We start from the raw sequence: 17140 nt of genomic DNA, 5'->3' as shown, positions 1-17140 counted from the left end.
TCCTGACTCCAGGGCCAGTGCTTTATCCACTACACCACCTAGCTGCCCCTTGGATACAGTTTTGAAAGCAGGATTTAAGCTCAAGTTCTGACTGTGACACGCAAACCCTGGCCAAGTCATTTTTCCTCTTATTGCTCTAAGCCCCTCTCCAACCTGACTTGTGATCTAGTGGTGTATTATAATGGACAATGTTAAATTTGGAGAAATAGGATGTGGATTCCTCACTTTTTACCTTTGAGATAGTCTCCATGCCACTTAAACTCTCTGGCCCTCAGTTTCCTCAGCTGTAAAATAAGGAGGAGGGTTGGATTTGATGACCTCTAAGGTCCCTTCCAGCTCTGAAGTTTTGCTCACCCTAAATCCAATGATCCACTTAGAGAGATTAGGATAGTTGAATTGAGTTCTCCTTAATAAGACGCCATTTGTACCACAGGATTCATACCTCGGGTTTGGGCTGGGGTTTGTGTATTTGCTTGTGCATGGTAATGTGTCCCTCATTCTCCAAAAAGACCATGACATCAGGGGAGGGGATGCTATGAGAAATATGAATTGGGTTTGAGTGAGTTTGTGTTAGGTCATCAGCCTCACTTTCTCTTCCAGGGCCACCTGGGTCCAGTGGCCAGATAGGAATCAGGATGACTGGAGAGGGTCAGGATGAAGTGATTTGCCTAATGTCACAGAGCTACTAAGTGTCAAGTGTCTGAGGCCTGGCTGCATGTGTCTGGGAGCTGGGGCGCTCGATGGCCCGGAGCCGGTGGTGGTCTCCAGGACTCTTCCCGGGGTCTTCTAGTCGGGTGACCCTTCAACACTACTCCGAAGATGCTTAAGGGGTTAAATTGTGGGGCCAGGCGCAGTGCAGGCTGGGACTTGTAGGCCGCCCGGCCCCCTGGCCCAATGGCCCGCGGGCAGCTGCGTGGAGCCTGCAGGGTGGTGCAGTGAGCTGGCGCTGTCCCGCTGTCCGGCTGTCCGGCCGTCCCGGGGCTCTCGGCTGCCTCCAGCCCGCGGCTGGCAGTGACATCCCCAGAGGTAGGTGGGCAGGCTGGCCGCGGCGAGGCTCTGACCGCCTAATCCATGAGCCGCTGGAGCCGGAGCATCGGGGGGCAGCCGAGCCAGGGTGGGGTCGGAGGCTGCGGCTGGGTGGCTCGGACGGGGCGTCCCTCTCCCCGCTCCGTGTCCGGCTCGGCAAGCACACCTCGTCCCCTCCTGCCCCTAGCCCCGGCTGATGCAACCCGGCTGACCACCAGCCCCGGGAGGGGAGAAGCGGGGCCGGACTGAGCTGCCTCGCCGCGCCCATCCCCTCCAACCTCTGGTCCTTTGCCCTCTCTTCTCATCTTCTCATCCAGCCCTTCGGGGCCCCGGGATTCCAAGCACCCCTTCCGACGCCCGTTCAGCTATCTGGCCTGGCCTGGAGGACCGCTGCCGCGCACCCGCTTCCAGAGCCCCAGCTGGGCACCTCTGGGTCCAGTCCCAGCTGCCAGAATGGACCAGTCGGGGGCCATCCAGGAGACGCTGGCCCAGGGCGAACACTGCCTTATTGTATCCTTTCCCTGTAAGTCCGGTTCTTGGAGGTCGGGGAGGGGAAAATGAGGAAGGGAGCCCAACGGGAGGAGGGCCCCTTGGGAACAAAAAATAAAGTTTTCTCCCTGTCCTGTACCCATTCCTGCAGAACGTGGTCTCATTTCCATTGCCATCTCGCTGCTCCCGTACCCTTGCTGGGTGGGTGAGGGAGAGGTGGGGAAGGTCAGTGGCGAGAGCTAGTAGAAAGACATCCCTCCCTTCCTTCCTTTCCTTCTTCCCTCCTATTTTCCTTAACCTCGGGCGGCAGGCGGTTCAGGGTGTAGTGCGAGCTGGGGATAGCCTACAAAGCCGCCTCTTGGGCTTGGTCCGCTGTGGCCGGGAGCATGCGTAAGTGAACTCAGAATGGCACCATGTAGAAGCCGAAGGGATCCTAGAGTTCACCTAGTCCGGCCCTTTCATTTTACAGACGAGGAAACTGAGATCCGCTGAGGGGAAGTCACCTGTTCAAGGTTCCTGAGTTAGTGAGTGGAAGAGCTAGAAATTAAACCTAAGTTTTCTGGTCCCAGGTTTTTTGTTTTAGTTTTTGTTTTGCATTTTAGCAACTGCCTCCTACTTTTCCTCTGATGGTGGCCCTGCTGTTGGTTTGGTCTCTTTGTAGATCCCAGAGCTAGTAGAGAGCTAGAGCTATTTCTCATTCTGCTTTTGCTTCCATCCCCCAACATGGTCCTGGGGACTGTGTTGACAAGATTGATTGGGTCAAAAGTTCAGTAGCCCAATATAATCCAACATCTATTAAATGGCCAAGTGAGATGGCGCAGGGCCAGAAGTCAAGAAGACTTATCTTCCTGAGTTCAAATCCAGCCTCAGACTCTTACTAGCTATGTGACCCTGAGCAAGTCACTTAACCCTGTTTGCCTCAGTTTCTCATCTGTAAAATGAGAAGGGGAAGGAAATGGCAAATTGCTTCAATATCTGAAACCCTCAATAAGGTCATTAAGAGTCAGACAGGCCCCATTTGCCTTGCAAAAACAAAACAAAACAAACAAAAAAAAGAGACAGGACTAAACACAGCATGTGTAAAGAACTATGTTTAGTGTTGAGGGAGATTTAAGGAGAAAGATACAGCCCTGTCTTCACAGAGCTTACAATCTTGTAGAGAAAAAGAAAGTTAGGGATTCATTTCTGTAGTTTTTCTTAATGTGGGGAACTTCTTGTGTGGAAATGTCCTATAATGTTGCAGTTCAGAAACTCTTTTCTGACATGGCATTTGAGTTGCCTGGGACACTGATAGGTGAAGGAATTTGAATTTGGGATATAACTAGTACAAATCTTTGTCATAGGAAGGACTCAAACTCAGTGCTATCCCTGTACCCATTACAGCAGTGTGCCTCTGTGTAAGGACATGACCCAACTGAACTGAATTGAATTGGTGCCAGGAGTGAATGAAGAAAAAGCCTTTATGAAGTGCTTACTATGTGTTTAGCACTAGTGCTACAAATTGAAAAGCTCTCTAGGAGTTTACTTTCCAGTAGGAGGAGGCAAAACATATAGGAAGTGGTGGCCAGGAAGGGTGCTTTGATTTGAGAAGTCATAGGAACGATGAGTGGAACCATAGGCAAATCTGCTGACACATACATCCCAGAAGCAATTGATGGAAAACAGGGAGGAGTATATGCTTGCCACAGCAGGGAAGATGGCAAGGAGCTGTTAGGGTGGATTGTCACATGGGATGTTGAATAAATTCTGGGGCCTGGGGATTGCCAGATTGTAGGGAGCTCTTAGATTTGCAATCCTTAATTCAGGTACAACATGTCCCCAGGACAGTGGCTTTAAAACTTAGTGGGTTTGGTTAGTTGGGGCATGATCTCAGGGTATCTGTCTGATGGTTCCAAGGTTAGCATCAACAGGGGAGAAAGCAAGAATTGGATGGCATTCAGGAAGATACTTGTCCTTCTTTCTCAAAGAGGACCACCACATCAGGAAGGTGATGCCAAGACAAGTAAGGAAATTGATTTTGAGTAAAGGGGGGGCTGTATTAATTCACCAACCTTACTTTCTCCTCTGGAGTCATCTGAGTCCAGTGACCAGATATGAATCAGGATGACTAGAGATGATCCCAAATGCAAGGCAATCAGAAATAAGTGACTTGCCCAAGGTCACCAAGTATTTGAGGCCAGATTTGAACTCAGATCCTCCTGACTCCATGGCTGGTGATCTATCCACTGCCCCACCTATGTGACATGTATTTGTAAATGGAATAAAAGAATTCAATTCACTAAGCAAGTATCTGAAGATACAAAAATGAAACCAGGCCCTGTTTCTACCTTTCAAAGAGCTTATCTTGCCTACTAGGGAGATTAGACAAGGATATAGATGACTCCTATAAAAGGTAGAGTATAATAAGTGTCCCAAGAGAATGACTTGAGAACTTCAAGGATGAGGAGATTGCTTCTGGATTAAGAGGGATCTCACACTTTTGGTCAGTCTGACTATGTGCTAAACCCTGGTACATACATACTCATCCTACCTTTCCCAAGATTTACTTATCTTTATGTCTCAACTTAGGTACAATTTCCTCAATGAAATCTTTTCTGATTCCCTCAGTTGTATATCCTTTTTTCATTACTCAAATGACCACACTAATATTTATATACCAGTTTGCATAATGCTTTCCTCATGATAATCCTGTGAAATATATTGTGCAAGTATTATTTATCTCCATTTTGCAGATGAAGAAAGCAATTAAGTGACTTTCCCCATGGTAACCCAGAGGTTTTGAGGTGAGAGTTCAGAATCACAAAATTTGAAAGGACTTCAGTGGCCATACCAGATTTTAAAGGAATCCCCACTACCATGCCCAATAGCAGTCATCTAGCCTCTGTGCTCCAAGAGTTAGAGGGAAAACTCTTTCTTCAGTAAAGCTTTCAAAAAAGGGAAATGAGACTTATTTAGTAGAATATTGTCTTTGTAATCATCAATTCTCTTTCTAGGTATTCACCTAGAAATGATCTATTCTAAAATTTCCCCAGGAATTGACATTAAATTCACTGGTTCCCCTATTAATCTGTGATCTTCTCTTGAGCAATGACTGTCTTTTGCCTTTGTTAGCAACTGAGAGTGCTTAGCATGTGGCACAAAGTAAGTACTTAATAAATATTGGTTGTCTGACTAGCTCAAAACTGGTTACATTCTCTTCTTTTGAAAATTGAGACAGTAGGTTTTTCTTCAGTCTTCTGCTACCCCTTCCATTTTCTATACCCTTTCAAGTATTATACTGACAATAAATAGCTTTCTGATCGCACCTGCCATTTTTTTAAGTAATAGAGGACCAGGTAATTTGAGTTCAAGAACAGACAGGTGCTCTTTTATTGTTTTCTTATTCATCATGGGCATCAACTCTATTTAGTCATTCTTTGTTGGCTCATTTCTAGCAACACAATCAAAAGAAAAAGACAAACCAACATTCTCCTTGGCAGAGAAAACAGAAGCAAAATGAAAATGAAGCATCCCTTACCTTCTCTCTGTTGTCAGTTACCTTTATTCCATCCACCTCAGGCCAAGGTCCTATCCCTTCTTTGATCCTCCTTTTTAATTTCAATATAGCTTCAAAAGGCAGACACTTCTTTTGTCCTTAACTTTCTTTGCCAACTTCAACTCATTCTAAGCTCTATCATTTCAGACACTATTTTGCCAGAACTATGCCATACTTTTATATGTGTCTATTGTTACAAAGACTTGCTGCCATCTTCACATTTCTTTTTAAAATCTAAGTTGGTTGGTGAGTTTCCTGTGCAATGACATTGGTCCCTTCAAATAAATCCCACTCTTTTTCATCATTGGAATTGTTTTCCTTTATGTCTTCAGAATTTCATTCTTGAATATCTTTCATCTTTCCTGAATTGACTTTCCCTGTAGCATTTTTGTCCATGGGTTCCATCCTATATTTTCTCTTGAATACTTTGAAGTCTGCCTTCTCACAATCTCATGTGAATGTCAAATTCTCAATCAATTAATCAGCTGATCAAGAAGCAGTTATTAAGTGTGTCAGATACTGCGCTAAATCCTAGGGATACCGAGGAAAGTAAAAACAGCCCTTCAAGGTGCTTACAATCTGGTGGTGGAAACATTATATAAAATGCTAGATGCAGACAGTCCAGATGAAAAGTGATCTTAAAGAACTCCCCCTATTGGGGAAGTTGAGGAAAACCTTCTGTAGAAAGTGGCATTTGAGTTGTGTCTTGAGGAAAATCCAGAATTTTAAGAGGAGAAGGAGAAGAGGTAGAATATTCCAAGCAATGGCAAAGGTGGAGATGGGAGATAAGAGATGGAATTTGAGAGCAGTGTGACTGGATTGTTGAATAGGTGGGAAAAGAATAAAATGTAAAAAAACTAGAAAAGTGAGAAGAGATTTCCCCTCCTCAAATGCTAGGAGAAATTGTCCTCTTCTCCCCCCAGGCAAACCTTCATTTCTCAACGTTAGTGAAAGTAAGATGGAGAATAGAACTTTTTCTTATTTACCTGTTGAAGGATGACATTATAACTCAGACAAGACAAGAGGTTAGCTGTTCTGATTTAAGACAGAGAAAGGAAAGGAAAGAGATAAGTAGAGGAAAAAAAGGAGGGAAAAAGAAAGGCAGAGGGCTGGAGGAAGATCTTGAAGTCTTCTATCACTACTCTATCATACCTCTCTTTCAGGTTTTTGATGTGCTTCCCAAACTCTCCATCTTCTTCTTGTCCAGGTCATCTGCTGTATACTCTAATGACAAATCACTCCAGTTTCTTCCTCTATTAACTTTTTTTTTACTCCATTAACTTTCATACAAATATTCTTCATCATACTTTTCCACTTGGTTCCCATATTTTTTACATCATATATATCTCCTTAAAATATAGTACTGTCCCAACTCACCAGCTTTTCTTTTTTTCTGTTTCTTTTGTATATGATATACCCATTTCGAGCCATGATCTAGCTGAATATCTTATCCCGTCAAGTCTTAGTGATATCTTTGAAGTCAAATTTATCTTTTTTCATTAGAATTTCTAGTTCCTCTTGTATGTTGCATAAACTTTGGGCATCTGTGTATAGAAATAGGAAGCCATGAAAGTTTACTGGGGACTTTCTCGGATTTTGTTTCCTGTGAACTGCATGCTTCAACTGCTCTTCTTTATTCATTATAGCTACTCTCTTGAGGGACATATACATATATATGTATATCTTCTCTCTTCCATATTTTTTAGTTTAAAGCCCCTTTGGCTAGATTTATAAGACATTTAACAAATATATATATATATATATATATATATATTTTTTTTTTTTACCAACTTCTGTTAGTCATCTCTGACCATCTTTATATTTATAATCTGTCATCTTTATATTTTGATCTGTGGCCCAGAAATACAAATGCCATTCTAAGAAACTACCTAAGTCTTGGCCAACTCCTCATATCCCCCAAAATAAATTTTCTCTTCTTTATCTCTTGCTTTATATGGTTAACAGTAAGAAAATTGCATCCCAGGGATCTGCAAGAAAACTTTGGTTACTTGTCCAAGACTTTATAAGCATAGGCAATACTTTTTCATTTGTGTCCATTGGCATCACCAAAAGTGGGTAGTCATTATCCATTCTGATAAGCCTCAGGACATTCCCTGTTAAGTCTTGGATCCATGCCCTAGGAAGACAGTGGTCCATTGTTGCTATCTTTTTCAATAGATAGCTGCCACAGAGCTGCTGAACAGAGAATTGCCAATTACTATTCTTCTTCTCTTCTTCCTTTGCCCTTCTTTGAATGATCTCTGTGACTCCATTTTATTATTCCCTGGCATTCAAGCAGCTTCTTCCTCTTTGGGTATCCAGCTCTAACCTCTCCAAGATGAGCTTCAAGTCTGGTTTTGAACTCTAATTGTGCTTCTCTCCTTTCCCTTCCCTTTCGCAGTCAATCAACAAGCATTTGAATACAAGCACTGAGGATAGAAAGAAAGGCAAAAACATGATTTCTGCCCTTAGTAACTCATATTTTAGTGGGAAAGACAATTTGTATATAACTGTGTTCATTCAAGATAACTAAGAATAAATTGGAGGTAATCTCAGAGGGAAGACACTAGATGGAGGATGAAATGTGACTGGAAAAGATGTTTTGGCAGAGGATGCCAGGGGATACAAGAAGCCAAAGTCAGGAGGAAGAACATGGAGATGAGAGATGGAGCATCTTCATAGAACAACCAGCAGGAATGTCTTTGAGGCAAAGTATATAGGCCAGTGTCACTGGAAGGGGATTGAAGTGTAAGAAAGCTGGGAAAAGTCAGAAGAGACAAGGTTAGGATTTTTAAACTTTATCCTGAAGGTAATAGGAAACCACTAGATTTTTGGAGTATGTATGGTATGATGGAGAGAAAATCATTTTGGCAGCTTAAGTAGAAAATAGCTTGGAGTTGGGGAGAGATAGGAGACAGGAGATCATCCAAGAAGCTATAGCAATCATCCAGGTGATAGATGATGAGTACTTGCCTGAGGGTGCTGGGTATGTGAATGGAGAGAAAGGGGCCTATAGGTTTATGTATATATGAAATATAGGTGAGATATTGAGAATACAGAAACAACAAGATTTAATAATGGATTTGCTATGTGAGGTGAATATGAGTGGGGAGTCAGGGAAGACTGTGAAACTGTGAAACGGTGAACCTGAGCATAGAGGTGAACTTGGCAGTAATAGGAAAGCTGAGAAGAAAGGAGGGCTTGGGAGGAAGATCATGAGTTTGTTTTTGGAAGGCCAAGTTTGAGATGACTAAGTAGCAAATAGGAAAATGCAATAATGTTACATAGAGGAAATCCTCCCCTCTTTCCAACTTTCCTTTTACTGTTGAGTTTCCTCTATGTAACACTGTTTTCCAAAACATTGATAATAGTTAAATCTCTGCTTCTCCACCTCAGATTGCTATTTTTTCCCCTTGAAGTCTTGATTTTGTGCCTTTCAGAGCTATTCCCTTCTCTAACAACCCAGGGTATTTAGAGGTATTCTCCACATCTTTTGCCTCTTACTCCAGGATCAAGATAAGTTTATATATACTTGAAACAAAGATAAGTCCCTTGACTCTGGTAGAAATATTAATGTTGCACATTCAATGAAAGTCACTGGTTAATTTCTTGCTACCATTCTCCATATTAGTTGAGATATTCAATTCTTTTATTTGTGTCTTTTTTTAAAAAGCAATTTATAAGTATTTATACTTTACCCTTAAGTTCCAGATTAAGATTTATGACCTGTTAATACCTCTTTTTAATAACTTGGCAAAACCACTCAACTTCCTTTCCTTAGGCTTAACAGCAACTTTATAGTACATCCTCCTCTTTTCCAGTCTAACACCAAACTCCTTTCTGCAAGACCTGTTTCCTCACCCACCAATCCATTCTTTCAATTTTTTTAACCTTCTGACTTAACCATGTTTGCTTCATTTTCCTTGTTTGTAAAATGATCTGGAATAGGAAATGGTGAGCCACTCCAGTATCTTTGCCAAAAAAAAAGCTTAAACTGGGTCCCAACAACTAATTGCTGCACTTACTTTTCTTACTTTCTCTGTCATGTTTTGCCAATTATTTCTTTTTTCTCATGAGTTGTCTTCTTTAGAATCTCACCTTTTTTTGTTTTTCTTAGATCCTCCTTAATTATCTTTGATCTTGCTCCTCTTTTAACTGAAGTAAAATCTAGACTAGTATCTGTACCTAGAGTTTTCTTTCTCAAAATTTTTCTTAATTTCTTCTCCCCAACATTAAAATTCTGACCTACTTTTCTAGTCCCAGCTCTTCCAAGACACCTAAATAGTTTAATTTTCCTTTCCTTTCTCCCATGGAAGATAGAAACTTATTAGAAGCTGTTCTATTTCTCTACCTATACTAACCCTCTGCCTCATATATATTTATTCTAGATTTATTGATGTCTTTAGTCACCACATGTATTTTGAAATGAGTTTTCCTACCTAAGAATTGAGTGCTTTCTCATAATTAAGAACATAGTATTTTGACATATCCGAGGTCTTCTTTTCTATATTTGATCTCCTTAAGGTATATATCTATTTCATTTTTATTTAATTTTTTTTCTCAATTACATATAAGCCAATATTTTTAACATTTAAAAAAATTTTATGACTTTCATATTCTTTTCTTCCATCTCACCCCTACTCTGCCTTGAAAAGGCAAAAATTTTATATAGATTATATATGGACAGTCATGTAAAACATTTCCATTTTAATCTATGTTGCAAAAGAAAATACAGAGGGTATATATATCTAATAATGAGATGACTGGGTAAAGGATATGAGCAGTCTTTTCCTCTTTCTCAAATAATTTCTATTTTCCAGAATGTTTGGCCCAATTTTCTATGCTGCTAATGATTTAATAGTATGCCTATCTTCTCAGAGTCCTTCGATATTTTTTCTTTTAAAATTTGTTTAAGGGGAAATGGGATTAAGTGACTGGCTCAAGGTCACATAGCTAGGGAATTATTAAGTATCTGAGGTCGGATTTGAACTCAAATCCTCCTGACCCCAGGGCCGGTACTCTATCCACTGTGCCATCTAGTTGATCCAGAGTCCTTCAATATTGACAATTTCCATTTTTTTAATCATTTTTTGTCAATTTATTTGGTATGAGGTAATTGCTTCATGAATTGTTTCAGTTCTTAACTCCATTATTATGAATGATTTGGACCATGGTTTTATATGGTCATTGAAAGTTTGTCCTTCTTCCTTTGGAAACTGCTCATATTCTTTGATCCCTTATCTATTGGGGATCTGATAATCATTTATGTCTGCATGTTGTATTTACTGTTACCCCAACCCCTTCCCCCCCTATTAACTATAAGCTCTTGAGGGCAGGGACCAGATTTCATTTCTGTTTTTGTATCACCAGTGCCTAGCATTTAGAAAGTGCTAGGTCAATTTTTGCTGAATCAAATTAAATTGAGGTTTTTGTTTTAAAAAAAAAAAAGGAAAATAAATGGAGGAAGTCTTGAAGAAAAGGAAAGATTTATCCAGGCAGAGAAGGAAGATGATGGGCAGAGTCTGTTCCAGGTGCTTTCCAAGTAGAAGGGATGGCTCATTGCCAGGAAAAGGCAGGATGAAATGGGAAATTCAGAGTATTCTTGAACTCAAATCATTACAATACAAAAGAAGATTAGAGGGCATAGAAAAAAATGCAAGCAAAGGGCCAGGAAAAGTTAGGGGAAACAGACTGCATTATTGACATGTGGGTTTGACAATCAGTAAAGGCTTAGCAGAAGATGTGACATATGAATAGCACTCTCCTGTGGTCTCAAAGTGTTCCATAGGCACCATTGATTCCACACCCAGAGAACTCCCAGGTTGTAGAAGATTCTGAGTGATGGGAAGGGAGTTTATTTGGCTATTTATTGCCTCATTACATTTATCTGATTTGCTTATTCTATGTTTCCCTCTGGGCCAGTTTTTGGTCATGGTTAATGTAACTATTGAATAATAGATGGGTATAAACTGATGCACTCAGTTTCTATACTCATTCCCAGAAGGCTCTCCAAGATCTTATGATTTCTTTGGAGTCCTGTGGTCACCCTTAGGGTCTATGGAGATCAATGATTTGGGAATCTAAGCAGCCACAAACTTCTATCTACAGCCTCTTCCTGTACAGTCATCGAAGGATGGCGATCACTGGCGAAGATGTGTCCCTGGACAAGGTGGTGCCCATCACCAGGAATTTTACAATGGAAGAAGGTGCCTTTTAGGGATGGGAGAGGAGATGGTGGTACAACAGGCATTATTTAAATGCCTGCTATTTAGTACTGTCTTAGGCATGGGGTGGGGGAGTATAATACAAAATTTTAATAAGGGTCCTTACCCTTATGGAACCCCTTTGCCTTGGGGTCGGGATGGAGGTGCAGCTGGTACATCTCTCCCCATTGGGCCTCTTTTCATTTCCTTGAGTTGGCCCTTCCCAGACATCTGAAGATTGTGGAAACCTGAGCCTATGAATGGGGTTTTGAAAGGTCAAACTAGTTAAAATCCAAAAAGATCTTGACAGACTTGAATATTGGTCTGAATATAGGAAGATGGATTTATGATTGCAGTTATAAACTATCAGAAAATCAATTTAAGTCCATGGTGAGGCATCATGGTTAGATAGTATCACTTATCTGAAAAATAATCTAGGTTTTTTTTTATTGTACTGTGGAGTTAATCTGTGTTAATGGTGAGATATGGAAGCCAAAAAAAAACTAATGAAATCTTGGGTTGCATTGAGAGACATAGTTGCCAGGAATAAGGAGGTGATAGCTACTTTGTTCTAGATAACATCTAGATAACATTTTGTTTTGGGTGCCAGGGTTTAGGAGACATATTGATAAACTGGAGAGCATCCAAAAGAAGGCAACCAAGATGATGGAGGATGAATCTAGGTCATATGAATATCAGTTGAAGAATGTGGAGATATTTGGCTTGAAGAAGAGATGATTTGGGATAAGGTGGTGGTAGGGTGCTGAGAAGTGACTCTAAGTATTTGAAGGACTTAACTAGGAGTACTGGGCAGAAGACAAAAAGATTATATATATATATATATATATATATATATATATGAGTTCAGGAATAAAATTTTGTATTGGTTAGAACTCTCCAGAAGGGGATTAGGCTACTTCAGGAGATGGTGGATTCATTCCCATCAAAGGTCTTCAAGTAGAGACTAGATGGTCACTTATTAGTATTGTCATAATAGGGATTCCTCTGAGAGGCATGGGTTGTATTGGTTGTCTACTGAGTTCTCTTCCATGGCTCAAATGTTGTGACTATGATTCTGAAATGACATTTCTTTTCTTTCTGACAGTATCTCCTGATTGTGATATCCATGTCCTGGGTAAGTGCTCCAGTGATTTTTTTTTGGCCCCAAATTGGAGAAGAGAGGAAACTGAGGTAGCGAGGTTACTTGATTTGCATAGGTCCCCTGGTTAAGAAGTACCTGGTGGCAGATTGGAACTCAGATTTCCTGCCTCCACATCCTGCATGCTATCCACTGTACCATCTAACTGGAAAAGAGGTAGAAAGGGTTGGGATGGGGACAAGTGGAAGGGAATGGTCCCTAAAGAAGCTAGGTTGGCTAGGGAGAAGGTAGAAGAGTCTGGAAAGTGAGCAGTGAAGTTAGGCCTTCATGAAATAGTGGTCCAGGCCAGCGACTCACCAATGAAAAGAGAAAACCACAGGTAATGTACCAGAGATAGGATAGTACAGCCTCCTCATTTTTTCAAATTTTCAGGACTAATTAGTGTCAGAGCTAAGATCTGAACCTAGATCTTCTGATTCAGGACTTTTTTTTTTTGAGTTTTTTACAAGGCAATGGAAGGAGGAAGGAAAAGAAAATTAAGGAATCAAGGATATCAACCTGGATGAGTGATCTTGGAAGTCTAGGGAAACAATATGAAGGGATGCACCTAGAAGCCCCAGCTCCTAAGTGATGTGGACCTGGAGTGGTGCAGTGTAGAACAGTATGGACTTTCACCCTGTGCCCTTTAGCTCCTCTCTTCTCTGTGCAGGATCTGATGTGACTGTCTGGATAGAGTCTGAAGAGACAAACTTCACTGTGCAGCTTCCCTTTGGCTCTCACACAAGAACATTCCTTCAGGAAGTCAACAGATCCTGCCAAGGTGGGTAAATTTTCCATTAGCTTCCTCTTCTCCCATGATCCCACTTGTTTTAGGGGCCTCTGACAGTTTCTCTAGGAATGGAGAAAACTGACCCCATACTCATTGTGCATTTCATATTCAGGGTCCTTCAGGGTTTTTATCTTTTAACAATTCAACATCTTCTAATACAGAGCTCTGTGATAGGTGTGGGAATATAAAATTAAGTTAGTACAGGCCTGCAGTCAAGGAACTTTGACTTTAATATTGGGAAGGACAGATTTGCAAATCATTAATCAATCAGCATTTATTAAGGACCCATGATGTACCTGCCACTGTGCTGAGAACTGGGGATAAAAAAGGAAGCAAAAGACAGTCCTTCCACTCCCCTTAAGGAGCTTATAATTTAATGGGAGAGAAAACATGCAAATAAATGTAAAGCAAGTTACAAAAAGGATAAATGGGAAATAATTAACTGAAGAAAGTCACTAGAATTAGGCAGGATTGGGGAAGTCTTCCAGTTAAAGGATTTTCATTAAAGGAAGCCAAGGGGATCAGTAGGAGGGGCAGAGGAGGGAGAGCATTCCAGAAATGGGGGATTGGCCAAAGTCAAGAGATGGAGCATGTTATTTGTAGAACAGCCAGGAGGCCAGTGCTGCTAGATTAAAGAGCACAAGTTCAGTACTAAGGTGTAAGAAGAACGGAAAGGTAGGAGGGGGCTAAGTTATGAAGGGCTGTGAATATCAACTTGAACATGTATTTAATCCTGGAGGCAATAGGAAGTCATTGGAGTTTATTCAGTAGGGATGAGTGGGTGACATTATTGAACTTTTGCTTTAGGAAAATCACCTTAGTGACTGAATGGAGGATAGATTGAAGTGGAGAAAGATTTGAGGTAGGCTGAACCACCAGCTGGTCCTTGCAATAATCTGGGTATGAGGGGATGAGAACTTGCAGCAGAGTGGTGGTAGTGTCAGAGGAGAGAATGGTACATCCTTCTTTCCTTCCTTCCTTCCTTCCTTCCTTCCTTCCTTCCTTCCTTCCTTCCTTCCTTCCTTCCTTCCTTCCACCCTCTCTCCCTCCCTCTCTTCCTTTCTTCCTTTTTTTTTGGAGTTGACTGATTTCCACATCTGAATTTTTATTTCTTATGTCCCAGGGTCTTATTATTTGACCTCAAATAACTCTTACTTCTTCAAATAGAATGTCCACACCTTAAAGATCTATTTTTTTAAAGGAAAAGGGAAAATCTATATACCTAATACAAGGCCCTCCACATGGTAAGGGCTTCATCCTTTTTATGGAGATGAATTTTCACCTGTATAAGCAAACAGATGGAGGACTGGATGTAAATAGGGTCTGAAGAGTACTAGAGTGGAGAGGATGTAAAGGCAACTGCCTAGTTGGAGATAAAACTGAGAGGTATGTTGAGAATGTGCTGTTAGAGCCTGGAAGCCAAAGTCAAGAAATTGATTCTACTTTTGTTCAAAAAGCAATGGGGATCCAATAGAGAATTTGGTGGAGAGGAGTGATGTGATCCTAATGAGACATTAGGAAGATTCTCAGTTCAAATGTGAAGGATGGACTAAAGAAGGAATTTCTTTGAGACAGGAGGACCAGTGAGGAGTCTTATACTAGGCAAGCTATGATGAGTGCTTAAATAAACTTGATAGATAACTGCAAAGATAGAAATGTCAGACCTTGTTTCATGAATTGCATTGTGGGAATGATTCCCCTATGCAAGGGCAGCTTAATAATGCCAGTCCAGGAGCGACTAGGTGGCTCAGTGGATAGAGCACCGGCCCTGGAGTCAGGAGTACCTGAGTTCAAATCCGGCCTCAGACACTTAATAATTACCTAGCTGTGTGGCCTTGGGCAAGCCACTTACCTCCATTGCCTTGCCAAAGAACCTAAAAAAAAAAAGAAAAGAAAAAAAATAATGCCAGTCCTTTTTATCCAGTGTCCCCACAAGAAAGTCCAGTTTTTGAGGGCTCTGAAATCATCAGGACTTTGCTGAACTGTAATCACCCAGAACCTGCATTTTTCCTATTTCTCTTTTTCCTTATATTACTCATCTCTTCTCCTTTTTGGGACAGCATAGCCCAACTACTGAGCCATGGAGAGTTCGTGCCCAGGAAGGCATGGAGGAAAGGCCACCAGGGGGCTGCCTGGAGCAGGGGGAGGGGAGGGAAGTAGGCCCTTCTGAATTAAGACCAAAGAGAGGCACAGAAAAAGTCAGTTACTAGAGAACCTCAGAGGCCTCATCTAATCTTATCGTTTGCAGAGGAGGAAAGGGGCCCTGGGAGAAGTCCAAGGTCACAAAATGAGTCAGTAGCAGAGCTGGAACTAGAATTCAAGGGTCTTGACTCATCCCATGGTCCTTCCTTTTGATCACCTCCTTTTCTGTCCCAGTCTAGGGTCCTGGGGAATATTGGGATGAGGGTGTGAAATATGATGATTCTACTTATTGTTATTGCCTTCTCCCCAAATACTATGTTTTTGGGTTTGTACATATTTGTATATTGACTTATCCATCTATATATCATTTCTCCCTAGAAAAATATAAGATCCTTGGGGACAGCTAGGTGGTACAGTGGATAGAGCACTGGCCCTGGAGTCAGGAGGACCTCAGCCTGCCTCAGACACTTGACACAAACTAGCTGTGTGATATTGGGCAAGTCACTAAACCCCATAGTCCTATAAAAAACAAACAAACAAAAAGATCCTCAGGGAAAGGATTGGTTCACTGCTGTTTTTGTAACCCTTGGATGCCTGTCAAATTGAATTCAACCAATTAATTAAGTATTTATTAAACTCTTACTAAGTGCTATGTTGGCACTGGCTAAATAATAGGAATAACCACTCAACAAACATTTATTAGTGTTTCTATATATATCCAGTACTGTGCTAAGCATTAGAGATAGACAAAAAACCTACAATCTAATGGAGAGATAATAGGGAAGAGCCATGTCTAATCTCTGTGTGTGTGTGTGTGTCTCTCTCTCCCTGTTTCTGTCTCTCTGTCTCTGTATAGTGTGTATATATACACATATATGTTTATTTATATTATATATATTATGTATATATTTATATATATGGAAGCAATCACAGAGAGGGAGGGCACTAGTATTAAGGAAAACTGGAAAAGACTTTTTATTTTTCTTAATAGAAAGTGGGGTGTCGGGTGATATTTGAAGGAAACCAGAGAGGGAATTTTAGACATGAGAGAGCAGTTAGTGAAAATGGTTAGTTAGAAGATAAAGTGTCTGGAGTGAAGAACAGCAAAGATACAAAGAAAAAAATGAACCAGTTCCCCACCCCTGCTCTGGAGCAGATAATATGCACAATTGAATAGGGGCGGAGGGAAGACCAGCTGGATGTCTTATCTTATTTGAAAATTGTCAATAGGAAGAGAAATTAGAATGGGGGAGGAAGAAAAAACGGTTAATGGGAGGCAGATTTTAAGCTTCATAAAAAGTAAAATTTTCTAAAAACCTATCCAGCAATGTAATGGATTGTTTAGTAAGGTAGTGAACTAGAATGTTTGGAAGTATTTTAATTGAGGCAGGATGACTACTTGTTAGGGTGGAGGTGGACTAGGTACTTTTTTGAAATCTCTTGCAGCTCTGAAATACTCTGAGTATCAACAAGAAATTAGTCATAGAAAAAGCATTGATTTTGGAACAGAAGATAGTAAAATTCCAACTTTGGAAACTGGATGATCTCGTATAATTTACCCTCTTTGGGTCTCAGTTGCTCTACTTGTAAAATGAAATTTAGACATTTCAACCAAATTCTACAATAATAATACCTCAAATTTATATAGGCCCTAAGGAATTCAAGGCATTCTCTTTTAATCCTCACCCTGACCCTGTAAACAAGGTTCTATGGTTATAATTCTTCCCATTTTATAGAGGAGCACAGAGGAGTAATTTGCCTATAATCCCTCAGCTAATCGAATATCACAATCTAGATCTGAACCTAACTTCACTATG

General features: G+C 40.9%; 1 protein-coding gene across 5 annotated transcripts in view; it reads left to right on the top strand.

Annotated features, from left to right (window-relative positions):
• Positions 1-926: 926 nt before the first annotated feature.
• INPP5B (inositol polyphosphate-5-phosphatase B) overlaps positions 927-17140 on the top strand; it is a 77442-nt gene continuing 61228 nt past the window's right edge. For 3 of the 5 annotated variants that reach the window (XR_012474489.1, XM_074217573.1, XM_074217576.1), the window contains exons 1-6: positions 927-1026; positions 1344-1536; positions 1826-1905; positions 11159-11256; positions 12359-12388; positions 13062-13172. Coding sequence is in view for 4 of the 5 variants with exons in the window: in XM_074217573.1 (XP_074073674.1) it covers positions 1480-1536; positions 1826-1905; positions 11159-11256; positions 12359-12388; positions 13062-13172 (376 nt within the window). In the remaining variant the exon portion in view is untranslated. Of the gene's footprint in view, positions 1027-1332; positions 1550-1825; positions 1906-11158; positions 11257-12358; positions 12389-13061; positions 13173-17140 lie in introns of those variants that run through there. The other 2 variants (XM_074217574.1, XM_074217575.1) reach the window with 2 other exon arrangements.

The sequence above is a fragment of the Macrotis lagotis genome, chromosome 1 (assembly GCF_037893015.1).
Source record: "Macrotis lagotis isolate mMagLag1 chromosome 1, bilby.v1.9.chrom.fasta, whole genome shotgun sequence".
NCBI lineage: Eukaryota > Metazoa > Chordata > Mammalia > Peramelemorphia > Peramelidae > Macrotis > Macrotis lagotis.
This window is presented reverse-complemented; position numbering and strand designations above follow the sequence as displayed.